General features: G+C 43.1%; 1 protein-coding gene across 1 annotated transcript in view; it reads left to right on the forward strand.

The window, feature by feature from the left end:
• ADAMTS8 (ADAM metallopeptidase with thrombospondin type 1 motif 8) overlaps positions 1-18,046 on the forward strand; it is a 52,188-nt gene extending 34,142 nt beyond the window's left edge. The window contains exons 5-9 of the mRNA XM_058194709.1: positions 530-828; positions 2,481-2,664; positions 5,086-5,258; positions 7,034-7,209; positions 8,828-18,046. Coding sequence (XP_058050692.1) covers positions 530-828; positions 2,481-2,664; positions 5,086-5,258; positions 7,034-7,209; positions 8,828-9,578 — 1,583 coding nt within the window. The 3' untranslated portion in view covers positions 9,579-18,046. The remainder of the gene's footprint in view (positions 1-529; positions 829-2,480; positions 2,665-5,085; positions 5,259-7,033; positions 7,210-8,827) is intronic.
• The last annotated feature ends 840 nt before the right edge of the window (positions 18,047-18,886 follow it).

The following is an 18,886-nucleotide window of genomic DNA, read 5'->3' on the forward strand; positions in this document are numbered from 1 at the left end:
AAGACTCCTTGAGATAAATGGGTGGGTGGGTAGATGGATGGATGCAGGGATGAAATCTAGCAGGCTCTTACAGGTTCTCGAGAACCAGTAGCGGAAATTTCGAGTACTTCGGAGAACTGGCGAATACCACCTCTGGCTGGCCCCAGAACAGGGTGGGAATGGAGATTTTGCATTATCCTTCTCCCAGGAGTGGGGAGGGAATGGGGATTTTGCAGTATCCTTCCCTTGCCACGCCCACCAAGCCATGCCCACCAAGCCACACCACGCCCACCAAGCCATGCCCACAGAACCAGTAGTAAAAAGAAAATGAATTTTACCACTCGATGGATGGATGGATGGATGGATGGATGGATGGATGGAAGGATTGATTCATTTGCTTATTTGTTTGTTTGTTTTAGAGTAGAAAGAGTAAGACAATAGCTACGACCAATTTCTGCTTTATGGACTTCGTTAAGAGCCTCGTGGAAATTTGGCTGTAAGGATAATACATTCTTTGAGGCAGTCTTTCTACTTTTTTCTCTTTCACCAGGTAACTGTCTGCTTGATGAACCAGCCCAACCTATTGCCCTCCCAACTGACCTTCCGGGCCAAATACCATTGTATAACCTAGACCAGCAGTGTCAGCAAGTATTTGGCAAAGAGTTCCAACACTGCCCAAATGCCACACAGGAAGACCTCTGCTCCCAGCTTTGGTGCAAGTTGGAAACTGGAGAGCAACTCTGCCACACCAAAAATGGAAGCTTGCCCTGGGCGGATGGGACACCCTGTGGGCCAGGGAAAATGTGTTTGGAGAGCCGCTGCGTAGCACAGGATACGGTGATGCCCAAGGTAATCTTAGAGTGAGATATAATGTGGACCACCTATCTCTAATAAGGTAGAAATAGCAGATGAAGAAGAACGATAATGTTTATTTGGTTGGGACTGCGTTGAATAAAAGCATCTATAATGGAGTCAAATCAGATATGAAGAACGAGAAAGTTCAAAACTTTCAAAGCTCTGTATGATAAATGAGAGAATATAAACACGAGAGGACAGAGGAAAACTATACCTATTACTCTCTGGCTGACTGATTAGGATTAGAATGGTCTTCCAGTTACTACAAAGATCTTTTTCTTTTTTCTTTCCTTCCTTTGTTTATATCCGGCCTTTATTATTTCTGTAATAACTCAAGACTGTGAACATACCTAATACTCCTTCCTCCTCCTATTTTCCCCACAACAGTAAGCGTGTGAGGTGGCTTGGGCTGAGAGAAAGGGACTGTCCCAAAGTCACCCAGTTGGCTTTCATGCCTAAGGCAGGACTAGAATTCACAAGGTCCTAGCGATTGGTCCAAAGTCACCCGGTTGGCTTTCATGTCTAAAGTGGGACTAGAACTCACAATCTCCTAGCAATTAGCCCAAAGTCACCTGGTTGGCTTTCATGCCTAAGGCAGGACTAGAATTCACAAGGTCCTAGCGATTGGTCCAAAGTCACCTGGTTGGCTTTCATGTCTAAAGTGGGACTAGAACTCACAATCTCCTAGCAATTAGCCCAAAGTCACCTGGTTGGCTTTCATGCCAAAGGCAGGACTAGAACTCACAATGTCCTAGCGATTGGCCCAAAGTGACCTGGTTGGCTTTGATGACTAAGGCGGGACTAGAACTCACAATGTCCTGGTAATTGGCCCAAAGTTATCTAGCAGGCATTCATGACTAAGGCAGGACTAGAACTCATAGTCTCTTGGTTTCTAGTTTGGTACCTTCAACCCTAGACCAAACTGGCTGTTCATCCAAAGCATAAAATACATGTTACAACTCTAGAAAGAGTGCAGAGAAGAGCAACAAAGATGATTAGGGGACTGGAGGCGAAAACATATGAAAAACGGTTGCAGGAATTGGGTATGTCTAGTTTAATGAAAAGAAGGACTGGGGGAGACATGATAGCAGTGTTCCAATATCTCAGGGGCTGCCCCAAAGAAGAGGGAGTCAAGCTATTCTCCAAAGCACCTGAGGGCAGGACAAAAAGCAACGGGTGGAAACTAATCAAGGAGAGAAGCAATTTAGAACTAAGGAGGAATTTCCTGACAGTGAGAACAATGAATCAGTGGAATGACTTGCCTCCAGAAGTTGTGGATGCTCCAACACTGGAAGTTTTTAAGAGGATGTTGGATAGCCATTTGTCTGAAGTGGTGTAGGGTTTCCTACCTAAGCAGGGAGTTGGACTAGAAGACTTCCAAGGTCTCTTCCAACTCTGTTATTCTATTCTATCTCTTGGGGACCCTTCATCTCCTTCTAGGTACCAGAGGTATGTCCTTCTCTCTCTTTTTCTAAGACAACCACTACAATAGTTGGAATAAAGCAGAGCATCTTACTGCTCCTTCACCAGAGGGGTAGAGGGGATCAGGCTGTTTTTGCAGTTGCTTTAATATTCTCCTGGGAGAAAAGACTAGTTTCTCAGCAACTTCTCAAATAAGCCATAATCCAACCATTTGTGTCTTGCAGCTTGCTGTGGATGGAAATTGGGGTCCCTGGAGCGCGTGGGGGCCGTGTTCCAGGACATGCGGTGGAGGGGTGCATTTCTCTTACAGAGACTGTGACGACCCAGTGCCCAAAAATGGGGGCAAATACTGTGAGGGGCAAAGAGTGCAATACGAGTCTTGCAACGTTGAGGAATGCTCCCCAACTGGTAATTTCACTCTTTTATAGCAACGTTTGCTAACAAGCGTTATGAGACATTAGTACTGAAATGGCTTGTGCAGAAATGAATCAATAACCCGGTAACCGGAAATCTGCTAGGGTGGGTCTTCATTTTTAATCCCTTCAGTTTGGCACCAAAGGTGACGATGCCTCCATTAAGGTTCTATAATTAACCCAACAGGTTTTAGAGCCATTTACAGCATCCCACAGTCACGTGACCGTATTTTGCCGTGGTTTTTCCAAAAATCTGAATTTACTGCCAGTTTTCGATAATTCTGTTAGAGCAGTGGTTCCCAACCAGTGTGCCGCGGCACTAAGGGGTGCCGTGAGATCTTTTGAGGGTGCCGGGAACTTTTGAGCTACGGAGATTTTAAATATCTATTTCCTTATAAGGGTGCCGGGAACTTTTGAAAGGCTTTCCAAGGGTGCCTCAAACAAGAAAAGGTTGTGCCTCAAACAAGAAAAGGTTGGGAACCACTGTGTTAGAGACTCGGTGGCGCAATGGTTAGAGTGCAGTACTACAGGCTGCTTCTGCTGACTGCCAGCTGTCTGCAATTTGGCAGTTCAAATCCCACCAGGCTCAAGGTTCCATCCTTCCGAGGTGGGTAAAATGAGGACCCAGATCGTTGGGAGGGAGATAGGCTGACTCTGTAAACCGCTTAGAGAGGGCTGTAAAGCACTTTAAAGTGGTATATAAGTCTAAGTGCTATTGCTATTCTGTACCAATGGTTTGCTTAATGACTGTGATGTTTGCTTAACAACCATCGTGATTCACTTAGCAACCACTGCAAAAAAGGTTGTAAAATTGCCTCGGGCACATGACTGACCCATTTCATGGCTGTAATAAGTTACGACCATGATGGGATGCTCCATTACAGTCAAAACAGGAGGACTCCCGGCAGTATGGCATAGCTGCTCACTCAACATAGCCCAGGTGGGATATGAGTTAAAGCAGGCTGCATATCTACACAGTAGATTGAGGACCTGTATACTGCACGAATCAAGAAGAGGGCCGTGAAAATATTTACAGACCCCTCGCATCCTGGATATAAACTGTTTCAACTCTTAGCCTCAAAACGACGCTATAGAGCACTGCACACTAGAACAACTAGACACAAGAACAGTTTTTTCCTGAAGGCCATCACTCTGCTAAACAAATAATTCCATCAACACTGTCAAACTATTTACTGAATCTGCATTACTATTAATCTTCTCATAGTTCCCATCACCAATCTCTTTCCACTTATGACTGTATGACTGTAACTTGTTGCTGGCAATCCTTATGATTTATATTGATATACTGACCATTAATTGTGTTGTAAATGTTGTACCTTGATGAATGTATCTTTTCTTTTATGTACACTGAGAGCATATGCACCAAGACAAATTCCTTGTGTCAATGACACTTGGCCAATAAAATTCTATTCTATTCTAGAATTAGTTGCTTTGGAGCTGAAATATCAGATAGATGTATTCCCAGGTAAATGCAAATTACATTTAGTGAAAGTGAAGTTAGGATAAACCCAACAGACCAGTGGTGAAATCCTCTAAGCCTGCTACTAGTTCTGTGAGTCTGCTATTGAGTGCGGGCTTTGCGCGCACCTGAGGCATGCCCACGTAGCACTAAAAAAGGAACATTTTTAAGCCTTCCAAGTCTGCAAAGGTAAGTAGAACAGCGAGGGGGGGGAATCCGCTGTGCCACGCAATTTAGATTAGCTAGAAAGCAGGAAATCCAATGATTATACTATGTTTCCCCGAAAATAAGACCCTGTTTTATATTTTTTTGAACCCTGAAATAATAGAATAGAATAGAATAGAATAGAATAGAATAGAATAGAATAGAATAGAATAGAATAGAATAGAATAGAATAGAATTTATTGGCAAAGTGTGATTGGACACACAAGGAATTTGTTTTGGTGCATATGCTCTCAGTGTACATAAAAGAAAAAGAAAAAAAAACCTTCATCAAAGGTACAACATTTACAACACAAATGATGGTCATAGGTTGCAATTTAACCCTTAATAAGCGCTTGGCCTTATTGCCATGCGCTCAAAAGCCCAGTTGGGCTTATTATCAGGGGATGTCTTATTTTGGGGAAAACAGGGTAGCTAATATAAATCGCACATCACAGCTGATCATCGTCCAGCTGATCGTTGGAAATTCCGGTTCACCCAAACTGGTAGCATTTTTTACTATCGGTTCGGGAGAACTGGTCCAAACCAGTAGCATTTCACCCCTGCAAAAGACGTTGTAGGCTGTCAATCAGGTTCCTGCATCACTTTCAGGTCAGAGAAGGTAGAGATGAAATTTTTTTTCAATTTACCGACCTGAAAATTAAACGTTGAAAACCAGATTTCATGTTGTGCACGTATCTGCATTCACGTGAGCTTCTTTCATTTCCATTGTAGGCAAAAGCTTTCGAGAGCAGCAATGTGAGAAATACGACAGGTACAACTTCACCGACTTGAATGGGAATTTGCTAGAATGGGTCCCCATGTATGCTGGAGTGTCTCCTCGAGATCGTTGCAAGTTAGTCTGCCGGGCTAAAAGAGGGAACGAGTTCAAAGTCTTTGAGACCAAAGTAAGAATTCCGTTTATGCGTCCACCATTTTTACAGATTTCGAAACCTCTTGCCTACTAAAAGTTTTCCAAATTTCCCTGTTGTTAGTGTGGGCACCAATGTCAGGGTTCCAAGGAACACCCCCAATGAAATAAAGCTCTGAGGCTTGAGGTTCCTCAGAGTTCCAATTTATTAGAGATGTTATGTTGGCACAGCTGGGAAAACCCAAAACTGAAAGCTTCCAGGTTTTCCACACCTAATTGACAGTTCACAGCCCTTCCCCACACCCACAAGTTCATCACATTGTCCAATCAACTCTTCACACTCAGTTGGATACAATCTTCAGGCAGTCTAAAGTCCTTGAATACGGAATGGTGTTATGACTAACTTTCTACCGCTCCAACAACAACCCCCTCCCAACTTCCCCAGCTAAAATATGTGGCAGTTAAGAAGCAAAAAGAAAATTGCCTTCCAAAACTGACACTATGTTCTCCTGACCAGGAAGAAAAACCATGTTTCCTATAAAATTGGGGGGGGGATCTATATATAGCTGGAGGCGTAGATGAAAACTCCCATCCATCAGAATTATGACATCCGTCTGCCACATTTGCACACATTTACCAAATGTGCAGAAGAATCTGAACGTATCCATATGTGCCTAAACCCACACGTTTGAGAATTCTGTAGCACAAGATGTACAAAGTTATATATAGGATCATTCAGGCCAGGCCTATAATGCACTATTGTTGATATAATATTACCTAAAAAACGCTTTTCAAAAGCATGAAGTTTATGAGCAGTAATAACCAAAAGAATGAATATGTTTGAAATGTAAATTTATTATTTACTATTACTAGTAAAACAAGAACTGATCGCAACTGAAACCAATAACTTTGCACATTCTCCTAAAGAGATATCCGTAAGAAATATATTTAAAGGAATCCAGCCATTAGAAATGCACTAAAGAGTGATAAGGGACGCGGTGGCTTAGTGGCTAAGATGCTGAGCTTGTCGATCGAAAGGTCAGCAGTTCAGTGGTTTGAATCCCTAGTGCCGCATAACAGAGGGAGCTCCCGTTACTTGTCCCAGCTTCTGCCAACCTAGCAGTTCGAAAGCACATAAAAAATGCAAGTAGAAAAATAGGGACCACCTTTGATGGGAAGGGAACAGTGTTCCATGCGCCTTTGGCATTGAGTCATGCCAGCCACATGACCACGGAGGCATCTTCGAACAGCGCTGCCTCTTCGGCTTAGAAATGAAGATGAGCACTACCCCCTAGAGTCAGGAACAACTAGCACGTATGTGTGAGAGGAACCTTTACCTTTACCTTTACCTTAAAGAGTGATAATGGGTAAATAGAGCTCATTTTATTCTTCCTTTCTTTTTATATCAGGTGGTTGATGGGACGACCTGTGCACCTGATACACTCTCTGTCTGTGTGCATGGACAATGCATCAAGGCTGGTTGTGATCATATTATTGGGTCTTCCAAGAAACTGGACAAATGTGGAGTTTGTGGTGGGGACTGCTCAACTTGTAGAAAATAGGGACCACCTTAGATGGGAAGGGAACAGTGTTCCATGCGCCTTTGGCATTGTGTCATGCCAGCCACATGACCACGGAGGCATCTTCGAACAGCGCTGCCTCTTCGGCTTAGAAATGAAGATGAGCACTACCCCCTAGAGTCAGGAACAACTAGCACGTATGTGTGAGAGGAACCTTTACCTTTACCTTTACCTTAAAGAGTGATAATGGGTAAATAGAGCTCATTTTATTCTTCCTTTCTTTTTATATCAGGTGGTTGATGGGACGACCTGTGCACCTGATACACTCTCTGTCTGTGTGCATGGACAATGCATCAAGGCTGGTTGTGATCATATTATTGGGTCTTCCAAGAAACTGGACAAATGTGGAGTTTGTGGTGGGGACTGCTCAACTTGTAGAAAAATATCCGGCTCACTCAACAAATCCAAGTAAGAAAACCCACAAATGTTTTGCAAGGCATGGTGAAGAATGCCCAGTGTCCAGTTAGAGCTGAGTATAGTTTTATGAACACACATGCAAAAATCCAGAAAATGTAAAAAAACTTCCAGGGACCATTGGGATTAGAATCCAGAAATCCTTCCTACAGCAGTATGTAAGCTTCTCCAAATTGTGTTGGCACTTTCAATACTAATATGAAAAAGATAGAGAAAAATAAATAACTAGGATTAATCATCCATATTTAGAGTGGCTTAGAAGTGGAGATGCTCACCTCGTACTCGGGAGGTTGAGAGTTCAATCCTAGGCAGCGGCAGATGTTTCTCTATCAGGGCACAAGGAAAAAAAGGATCTGCTGTGAATTCCATATAGGCATCAGGAAGGGCATCCGGCCAGTAAATGTTCAGCTCCATTCAGTCGTCCCGACTCTGTCCCAATAAAAGGGATTACAGGGTCGTAAAAAGAAGGGAAAAAAATCAGAGTATCCATTTAATTAACTGTATTTTATATGATGTCCATATAAAATACAGTTTGATGTCCATTTTGTATTTTATTTTGGCCCCACCATTTGTATGTCCTGAATATTTTGGGACCATTAGCCCCTTTCAAAGGCAGAGTCACTCTCAATGCAAAAATAATAATAATAATAACACAGCAGAATATGATGAATAAGAATGGCTTCATTTTACCCAGTGGTGAAATTCAAATGTTTTTACTACCGGTTCTGTGGGCGTGGCGTGATGGGCGTAGCTTGGTGGGCGTGGCAGGGGAAGGATACTGCAAAATCCCCATTCCCTCCCCACTCCTGGGGCCAGCCAGAGGTGGTATTTGCCAGTTCTCTAAACTACTTAAAATTTCCATTACCGGTTCTCCAGAACCTGTCAGAACCTGCTGGATTTCACCCCTGATTTTACCCAATTGAGCCCCCTGGTATTTAGTGCTGTAGTGCACGCATAGGGAATTTTCGTTACTCTTCCTTAATTCCTGCACATGATTAGAGTCTTTGAGAATCCCAAGGTCAGTTACAAGCTTTTTAGCCTCTTGCAATAGCCAAGAGAAAATACAGGAGCAGGATGCTTCCAGCTATGGAGCTATACATGCAGGGGTGGGCTCAAAAATTTTAGCAAGGGGTTCTCTGGCCCTTTGCTAAGTGGGCGTGGGTGAGTTAGGTGTGGCCTAGTCGGCCCCCGGCACCATGGTGGGAGCGGTGTTTGCCCTCCCTGGGCTCCGGAAGCTTTCCTCGAGCCTCCAGGAGGGCAAAAACGGCCTCCCCAGGCTCTGGAGGCCAGAAATGGGCCCATTTGTGGCCTTTCCGAACTTCCAGTAGACCCGTTTTTCGCCCTCCCCGAGCCTCCATGCATGCCCTGCACTTACATGCATACAAAATGGGCCACTTGGGGACTCCTGGGAGGGACGGGGTGGGGTGGGAGGGGATAGCCAAGTGTGGGATTTGGGGGGTTCTCTGAACTGCACAGAATCTTAGCTAGAGGTTCTCCCGAACCACTGCGAACCCCCAGCAGCCCATCCCTGGATACATATTGTACTTCAGCAGACCTTTGTTCACGCTGTTGTTTAGCTGAAGTTAACGCCCATTTCTCTTCATCTCTGTAGGTTCGGCTACAACGACGTTGTCACCATTCCAGCCGGGGCGACCAACATTGATATCAAGCAGCACAGCCGACGAGGTGTAAGGCATGATGGAAATTATTTAGCTCTGCGGACCCTGGATGGCAAATATCTGCTGAACGGAAACTTCACCATCTCAGCTATGGAACAAGACATTTTTGTAAAGGGGACTGTCCTGAGGTACAGCGGCTCCCTGACCACCCTGGAGCGCCTCCAGAGTTACCAGCAGCTCCCCGAATCCATCGTCGTCCAAGTGTTGACCGTTTCCAGCGAGATGTTCCTCCCTAAGGCATTCCCCCCGCCCAAGGTGAAATATACCTTTTTTATCCCCAAGGACCTCCAATTCAGCAAGCAGAAGATCAAGGAGAAAAGCCTGGCTAACATGATCAAGCCCTTGTTGACCTCACAATGGGTTCTGGGAGACTGGTCGGAGTGCTCCAAATCCTGTAGCTCGGGTTGGCAAAGGCGAACAGTGGAATGTCTGGATGTGGAAGGGCAGCCTTCATCCACCTGCGACAAGGCCCTCAAGCCCGAGGACATCAAGCCGTGCGGCGGTCTTCCTTGCCCAATCTGGCAGATGGGACCGTGGTCCCCCTGTTCCCAAACATGTGGAGAAGGAATGCGGACACGGAGCGCCTTGTGCATTGACTACCTAGGCAAGCCGGTTGGCTTTGAGAAATGCAATTCGTCGCAGCCCCCAGCAGCCACTACTGTCTGTGCCCTCCAGCAGTGCTGAAGTGAACTGGAGGCTGGCATGCGATCTACCAAGCCTCTGTAACCTAGTCTAACTACTAACCTAACTCAAACTAGGCTTGGCGTGTCCAAGCAAGGAAGTAGTTTTAAGGCCAATGGGCACTAACTGACTTGAAGAGGTCTTATTTCATATCCCCGTTTGAAATGGCATGGGTTACCACCATTAACCCACCCCACCTTACCCCCATCTCTTTCTCTCTTTCTCTGTTGTGCTTTGTTTTCCTCCAAATTGACATCTACCTCAGTGGGTGGGGGGGAAAATAGAATTTTTGATAAATCAATTGACGTTTTGGAGAAAAAAATAATGTCTGCAGGTCAATACTTGGTAACTAAGGGAAGTTCGCGTCCTAAGTCGTCCCGGCTTTCACCCAACAAGACGTTGGAAGATGTGGGTTGGATGTGGGTTGGATCTTAGAGACGTTATTAAAGATGCTGTTGTGCTTGCGATGTGGAGTTAATCCCCCATGAACCCAGTTGTGTGCATCCTTCAGTTAGCAAAACAGCTTCAAGTCTTTGGCGACGGGCAGGCGTACAAAATTCTGTCTTTGATATTGGCAGCCGGTCAGTCAGTCCTTGGTTTACTGGACGCAAATGAAGATCGGGGTTCATAGTTTGGACAAATCGGTCCCAGGGAGTTTGATTGGGATGATAAGCAGGCTTATGCAATGTTTCTTCAAATACAGGTAGTCCTCAGCTTACGGCCAGGATTGAGCCCAAAATTCCTGCGTGAGACATTTGTTAAGTGAGTTTTGTTCCATTTTACAATCTTTCTTGCCACCGTTGTTAGGTGAATCCGGCCTTCCCACGGACTTTGCTTGTCAGAAAGTCAGAAAAGGTGATCACGTAACCCAGGGATACTACAAGCGTCATAAATACGAGTCAGTTAACCAAGTGTCTGAAGTAGCGTGGCCATGGGGAGGCTGCAGTGGTTGTAAATCGCTTTTTTCCAGTGCCGTTGTAACTTTGAATTGTCGCTAAATGACCTGTTGTAAGTTGAGGACTATCTGTATTATCATAAAGAGTTTGAGAACTGCAACGGGTCATCGGGTGGCTTCCTCTGCAATTGACCATGAAATCTTTTATCAACGGTTATCAATCTTTTTGTATATGTCTTCCTGTTAAATGAGATGTTATTCTACAGCAGTAGGTCCATATTACCATTCACTCCTCGTTTTAGTATTGGGGATTCAAAATAATAGATGTAATCCAGGGGTGTCAAACTCAAGGCCTGGGGGGCCGGAGGTGGCCCGCGGGGTTCTTAGATCTGGCCCGCAGGGCTGCCCTGGAAATAGCGAAGGACTGGCTGTGGTGCCTCTGCCAGTGAAACGGAGCTCGGAAGGGCCACAGACGGTTGCGATGTCGCAGCTGAAAACGGAGCTCTGGAGGGCATTTTTGCTGGCAGAGCACTCGTGCCACCACAGGTGCCCCCAACATGAGTGACTTTGAGCTGGCCACGCCCACCCCAGCCGCACCCACCCCGGGGCCCCCAAGGTCAAACACAACACTGATGCGGCCCTCGATGGAATTGAGTTTGACACCCCTGATGTAATCCACGCTTCCCTTTGGGGTCACATTTATCATTCCCATTATTTTGGAAGCTTAGGTAGCATATGAATGCCAGCGCTGGAGGAAAGATAAGTAAAAAGATATGGGTAAGAATATGCCTCCAAATCCATTCTAATATTAGGGGTGAATGCATGATTAATATTTCTCCTTCCCTCAATTTTTTTTTTGGAGGGAGGGCACAATCTTAGAATCGCAAAAAAAAATGCACTAAAGAAGGATTTTTATTGTCCTTTCCTAAGATGATTTGGTAACGTCATGAAGAAGTGCCCCTCGCAGGTAAAAATTCATCTTTGAAGCTGGAATTTGCAGATAAAAACATGAGGTCGTCAAACAAATGCTGTGACTATTAGCCAAGGCACATTAATCCAAATTACTAGGGCACTGTGAGCCACTGCATAATGCAAAGAAAAATATTTCAGTAGTCTCTTGACTCTTGGCTTAGGTTAATCATGGCTTAGCATTTTCTCATCCAGAGAAACCCTTCATTACTTCTAATCTATCATGTGTTTGTTCAGTTTACGCACTTTTCAAAAGGGCTGTTTAGGGGGAAAAACCCAACACCTATATAACCTTTTTATCAGATTCCTTGTTATTTGTAAATAGATGTTCTGGTTTTAACATGATTCAAATGGATTTGTCAGTACTGAAATGTATATTTCTAACTTCTCGGGATTTTTGCCTTTGGTCTAATTTTCAGACTAAAGCAAATCAAGGCTCACCTACAATACATGAAACAGGACATTGGTGCTTAATTAACACATTACCACTATTTTACAATGAGTAGCAAAGTTCTAGCTGCTTTTTTTTTTTCTGTTTTAAGCATTGTGCTCAAACTGATGTTAACAACGTCATACTAAAACATATGGTCCAGGGGTGAAATCCAGCAGGTTCTGACAGATTCTGGAGAACCGTTAGTGGAAATTTTGAGTAGTTTGGAGAACCGGCAAATACCACCTCTGGTTGGCCCCAGAGTGGGGTGGGAATGGAGATTTGCAGTATCCTTCCCCTGGAGTGGGTGGGAATATAGATTTTGCAGTATCCTTCCCCTGCCATGTCCACCAAGCCACACCCACTAAGCCACACCACGTCTACAGAACCGGTAGTAAAAAAAACTGGATTTCACCACTGATCAGGTCTATATACTCTTGAAAGATGATGGTGGTCTTTATTCTCCTAAATTAGCCTTTAGCATTTTCTATAATCCATTCTAAAAGTCCTGAAAAATGAATTTTCCTTTTTGTCCTTGCAAAGTTCGCTAAGCCTCTTCATTTGCTGCATCCTCAACTTTCATTCTCTCATTTCTCAACTTTAACCACTTCGGCTTTCATTCCTCAATTCTGATTGGCTGCGCAGCCAATCTGCGCCAAAGCATTCTCATTCTGATTGGCTACAAAATCGCTAACGATTTTGAAAATAATCTCGAACGATTTTGAAACTGTCGAACGAGATCTTGTTCCCTGCATGTGCCTCTGTGTGACTTATTTAGAAAACAGCTCCATTGTCTCTTAGATAAACAAGGAATTCGGCCTTTTTAAGAAGTGTGGTTCTAAAATAGCAACAGCAACATAGTTCTTTCTGCTCTTAAATTATGCTGGTGTCGTAAGGAATAGTTAAACGGAAGCCAGATATTTTGATGTTGAAAGCATGTGTCATGTGTCAGTTCTAGGACACAACAACATTCCAGTCAGAGAACATAGGTTTACAGTGAGCCTTTGTTCCATAACTACAAAGTGGTAATATAATCAGCTTGAGCCTTTAATTATAATAATAATAATAATAATATTTTTATTTATAGACCGCCCTTCTCCTAAAGGACTCAGGGCGGTGTACAGCCACAAATAAAATACAGAAAGAAAGCAACAATACAAAACTAAAAACAACCCTTAAAAAACCTATTTAATTTGGCTACTTATAGATAAAAATATTCCCTCTAAAATTTACTAAAAAATTTAAAAACCCATAAATCAATTTAATAATATAATCCAGCAAGACGAAATAAGTAGGTTTTAAGTTCGCAGCGGAAGGTCCTAAGATCAGGTATTTGTCGGAGTCCAGGGGGAAGCTCGTTCCATAGGGTAGGAGCCCCCACAGAGAAGGCCTTTCCCCTGGGGGCCGCCAGCCGACATTGCTTGGCTGACGGCACCCTGAGGAGCCCCTCTCTGTGAGAGCGCACCGGTCGTTGGGAGATAGATGTTGGCAGTAGACGGTCCCGTAGGTATCCCGGTCCTAAGCCATGGAGCGCTTTAAAGGTAGTAACTAACACCTTGAAGCGCACCCGGAAGACAACAGGCAGCCAGTGCAGTCTGCGCAGGATAGGTGTTACATGGGAGCTCCGAACGGCTCCCTCAATAACCCGCACAGCCGCATTCTGGACTAGCATTTGTCCAAATTAGCATTTGTCTCTTCTGGACACAACTGAGTTCTACCTGGTGAAATGCAAAGATGGTTGCACCAAGTTCTTCCATTTCTTTTTGCATGCAAATGGCCAACATTTTCTTCTTTAAGACCACGACAGGTAGGGGAGATTGTTGGAGGTCCTCAACGTATGACCACAACTGACACCCCCCCACCCTCAGCATTATTTTGCTAAGTGAGAAATTTTGTTTCGCCCCATTTTACGGCTTTTCTTGCCACGTTTGTTAAGTGAATCCCTGCAGTTGTGAAAAGTTAGTAACCCCGTTGTTAAGTGAATCTGGCTTGACGGAAGGTTGCAAAAGGAGATCCCGTGACCCCAGGGATACTCATCGGTCATAAATGTGAGTCAGTGGTCAGACATCCGAATGTAAATCAAGCGACCGTAAGGATGCTACGTCGGTCGTGAATCTGAAAAAATGCTCGTAAATTACTTTTTTTCAGTGCTGTTGTAGCTTTGAACGGTCACTAAACGAACGGTTGTAAGTCGAGGAGTGCCTGTATATAGTAATAGAATAGTGGGGAGTGGGGACATGCAGATTTTGATTGTCCTACCTATGTGCAGAAGAAGATAGGATGGAATCACTCTTAAGGGGCCTCTGGTGGCTCAACAGACTAATGCAGTCTGTTATTAACAGCAGCTGCTTGCAATTACTGCAGGTTCAAGTCCCACCAGGCCCAAGGTTGACTCAGCCTTCCATCCTTTATAAGGTAGGTAAAATGAGGACCCAGATTGTTGGAGGCAATAAGTTGACTTTGTATATAAAATATAAATGGAGGAAGACTATTGCTTGACATAGTGTAAGCCGCCCTGAGTCTTCAGAGAAGGGCGGGATATAAATGCAAATTTAAAAAAAAAGATTCTGCTGAACTTCTGCCTGCATTTGAACTCCCAACTCAAGTCTAAGGAGGGACTCTCTGTCTGCCTTTGATTCAGCCCCTGTACATCCTCATTCATCTCCAGTGACATCACTATCCTGTCATTGTCTTCTCTTTGCTATCTGCTATAGAGCAGGCAGATCTTCTTCCTGGGCTGAACTTCTTCCTTCCCAACTTGGAGTCCAGCCAAAATCTCGCAGAACTGCCAAGGCATATTTCTGATCCAGACAGTCTGGTCTTAAAGCAGACACCAAATCGGTGAACTTCTGCCTTTTTAAGCAAGCTGTCTTTGGTTTGCACTGGGATCTGATGCTCCCTGAGAGTCAGGTGTATCTCAGAATAGATCTTCTGAAGATTCCCTGCCTTGAGATACATTTGGAGTCAGGGAACAATTTATTCAAGATCTTTCTTTCGCTGCTTTGCTGTGGTTCCTTTGGTTTCCACCCAGCAACTGTTTGTATCTGACTGTACTGTATTTTTAAAACAAAACATTAATACCATTGTATGGTATTAATGCATCTTTTCCTTCCTTCCTTCCTTCCTTCCTTCCTTCCTTCCTTCCTTCCTTCCTTTTTTCTTTCTTCTTTTCTTCTTCTTCTTCCTCCTCTCTCTCTCTCCCTCGTACTCTCTCTCTTTTCTTTCTTGAAATAACAATAATTCCTTGAAGATTTTAGAATATATTTGTTCCCATCTTACTGGAAAATTACCATTTGAAGCAGAAGACGTTAGCATTCTCTGATGAATATATCCACTCTAGAGAAGATGGTGTCCCTGTCTTTTCAAGCATCATGCTGGGCTTCTGCTGACCTGCTAATGCTATTTTCCAGTTTTGTGCTTGATCAGTTCAACATCAAGAATTAGACACATGTCCTACGCAATTGATAGTGGAGGGTGAGACTGAAGTGGATTTCATTCTGCTATCTTTAGCAACAGGTTAACAGCAGAGGTGGGCTACAACCGGCTTAACAAAACCGGTTCTGTGAGCGCGCATGCCCGACGCGCTTGTGCGCAGCGTTCAAAATACAGCAATTTGAAGCTCAGCTGCTTACCTTCTAAGGAAACCCCGGTAAGTAGAACAGTGGAGGTGCAGAAATCAGCTGTGCCGTGTGAATCAGCTGAGCCAGAAAGAAGGAAATATAGGAAAGGATAGGGCAGGTGAGCAGGGCCAGCTGATCATCGGAACTACCAGTTCGCCTGAACCGGTCCGAACCAGCAGCAGCCCACCACTGGTTTAACACTGATTTAACAGGTTTCTCCTTGACTTTTGCATTCAAAATGTGAATTATGAACTAGTAAGTGGTAGGAATCTGGACCATAAAAGAACCAGATTGGAGTTTGTTATTTCCTCTATTTAAAAATATTGCTGCAGTTGATATATCGGGATTGTAGAGTGGATTTCCCAGAACCTAGCTTTGATATGCTAGCTTATTACATACAAAGTTTCTTTACATGAAGGGGAAAGAAGATTCAGTTTATCCCAAATGTGCGTTTCCAAAAGGCAACTGGACTTTCTTGGTGGTGGTTGTTTTTTTCCTTGAAAACGTTTCGCTTCTCATCTAAGAAGCAACTTCAATTCACAACAAAGAAGCGAAACGTTTTCAAGGGGGGAAAAAACTTAAGAAAGTTCAGTTGCTTTTTGCAAAAGCACCTTCGGGACAACCATGACCTGGAGGGTTAAGAATCTCCATAAGACATCAAGCTTCAGTTTATTTTTCACAATGCTCAGCATATATTTTCAAGGCTGCTGGGCAACTTCTCAACAGAAAGTTGAAAGCAAATGGAAGGCAGCGCTCTGTGACAAATTTAATTTCGAATGTTTGTGCTGAAAATCATTAAGTATCTGGGCAATTAGCAAGGTGCAAATTACAGAATATTTGGGAAATGGAAATACCATGACGTTGCTTGGATGTTTCCTTTGGGACTGATATTGTGCAAAAGAAGCACTGGATTTCAAGAAAGGTGGGTCAAAGATAGATAGATAGATAGATAGATAGATAGATAGATAGATAGATAGATAGATAGATAGATAGATAGAATTCTTTATTGGCCAAGTGTGATTGGACACACAAGGAATTTATCTTTGGTGCATATGCTCTCAGTGTACATAAAAGAAAAGATACGTTCATCAAGAATCATAAGGTAGAACATTTAATGATTGTCATAGGGTACAAATAAGCAACCAGGAAACAATATCAATATAAACCATAAGGATATAAGCAACAAAGTTACAGTCATACAGTCATGTGGAAAGAGATTGGTGATGGGAACGATGAGAAGATTAATAGTAGTGCAGATATAGTAAATAGTTTGACAGTATTGAGAATTATTTGTTTAGCAGAGTGATGGCCTTCAGGAAAAAAACTGTTCTTGTGTCTAGTCGTTCTGGTGCGCAGTGCTCTGTAGTGTCATTTTGAGGGTAGGAGTTGAAACAGTTTATGTCCAGGATGCGAGGGGTCTGTAAATATTTTCACAGCCCTCTTTTTGACTGGTGCAGTATACAGGTCCTCAATGGAAGGCAGGTTGGTAGTCATTGTTTTTTCTGCAGTTCTAATTATCTTCTGAAGTCTGTGTCTGTTTTGTTGGGTTGCAGAACCAAACCAGACAGTTATAGAGGTGCAGATGACAGACTCAATCATTCCTCTGTAGAACTGGATCAGGCAGAAGCGATGCTGTTTCTGAAAATAGCAACTTTTAAACAATCATGTATATTTAACGGAGAGTCTTCAGCTCTTGATTGTTTGACCCAAGAGCAAAGAGAGAAGCTTAATTCCCTTGTCCGAAGCCAAGCGGTGATGTTTCCACATAGGGCCTGCCTTTAAGTAAAGGACCTGACCTTTGGCCAACTTTCTTTTTTTTAAAATATTATTGTTTTATCTAAACAGTAAAATACAAAACAGAAAAACAAACACAAAACAAAAGCACACATTCAACCCTAACAACAGCAACAAAAGGGAAAAAAATGTGTACCAAGAAAGAGGAAAAAGTGATAAAATTAAGTTAACGGAGGAAAATTTCCTTTTTTTCTTTTTCCCTCATATATATATGAAGAAAGAAGAAAAAGCGGTAAACAGGTTAAGCTAAACATTACACTAATCTTCAGCTCCTTCGGTTAACCATCTGTTATTATATTTAGCATGCAGAAAGGGGGTTTACAGTCTCTTATAAAGCTGTCCAGTCCATTAGGTTCATTTTATCATATGTGGTGGTCTTGCAAATATATAAGATTGCTGTGATTATCTTTCTTCCTTCTGTTCGTAACTATCGTCTTTTGATGTATGTCCGACACTTTGTCCAGACTGTTCCTGAAGGCTGTCTCAGAAAAAATGGCTTATTGTCACGAACCTATGCTACATTAGGTATAGAAGTGAACAACTTCTCAAGTTTCAGTGCTGCTAATGCGATCTGTTGTTAGGTTTTCCCTTTTACATTAAAATACAGTATGTATTTTACAGTCAGTGAGAGCTGCTATTTTTGAAACACGATGTAATACATTCTTCCGCCTGCAGAACTGTTTTAACTCTTCGGTTAGAAGGAAAATGCATACAAATCTTTAAAATAAAAGCACGGTATGGTGGATCCCAATTGGAAAGCCACTGTGACCTTCCTGCAGAAGACATGGGTCGCTGTGGCTTACCAATTGGGATCCACCATGCCGCAGGTTTTTATTAGCTTTAATAGAAAGAAAAGTCTCTCGTCTCGCTATTGGATCACACACTCAAGACTAAAGGAATAGCTCTTTTGATTTCCTAAGTAGTTATTTCTCTTGGGCTCCAACACTGAAGAAATGACAGTGGGTTATAAATGATGTCACAAACTCCCTAGATCCTTTCTCCCCCCACCCCACCCCCGCCACATCTAGAAATCTCTGGTGCATCCCTAAAGAATTGTCATATCCTACAAAGGACTATATTTTGTGTTCATTCTCAGGTCACCTGCCATCTGTTGGGATGACCCATCCTAAAGCAAATTGTTCAGAACCCAACACTGTCCTCTTGTGGTTGTGTATCGCAATGGAAAGAAAACAGCCATAGCAATTTGCAATCTCTCTGCAGCAGGGTTTTTTTTTTAATTCGCTTATTTTCATTTGTCAAAGAGCAGATAAAAAGGGAACTTATCAGTAATAACATCACTTCACAGAACCCAGTCTTTTCATGACTAAAGCCCAGATGGTCAAAATACCCAACTTCTATATTCCAAAAATCAGCCTGGAATATTAGAAAGATCTTTAGCAAGCCTAAATAATATTGGAATCTGGGCAACACTGCATGTACTACCTCACAAATGATGATTCTACGCATATTTATCATTCACCTAAAGAAGAGCAAATAGAGCATTTCAGTTAAATTCCCAGTTTTAAAAAGTACGTGCCTGCATGAATCAATCAATCCCATTTTAAGAACACAAGTAAGGAATTATCTCACACTAACCTTGCAT

This window comes from Ahaetulla prasina, chromosome 9 (genome assembly GCF_028640845.1).
Source record: "Ahaetulla prasina isolate Xishuangbanna chromosome 9, ASM2864084v1, whole genome shotgun sequence".
Taxonomy (NCBI): domain Eukaryota; kingdom Metazoa; phylum Chordata; class Lepidosauria; order Squamata; family Colubridae; genus Ahaetulla; species Ahaetulla prasina.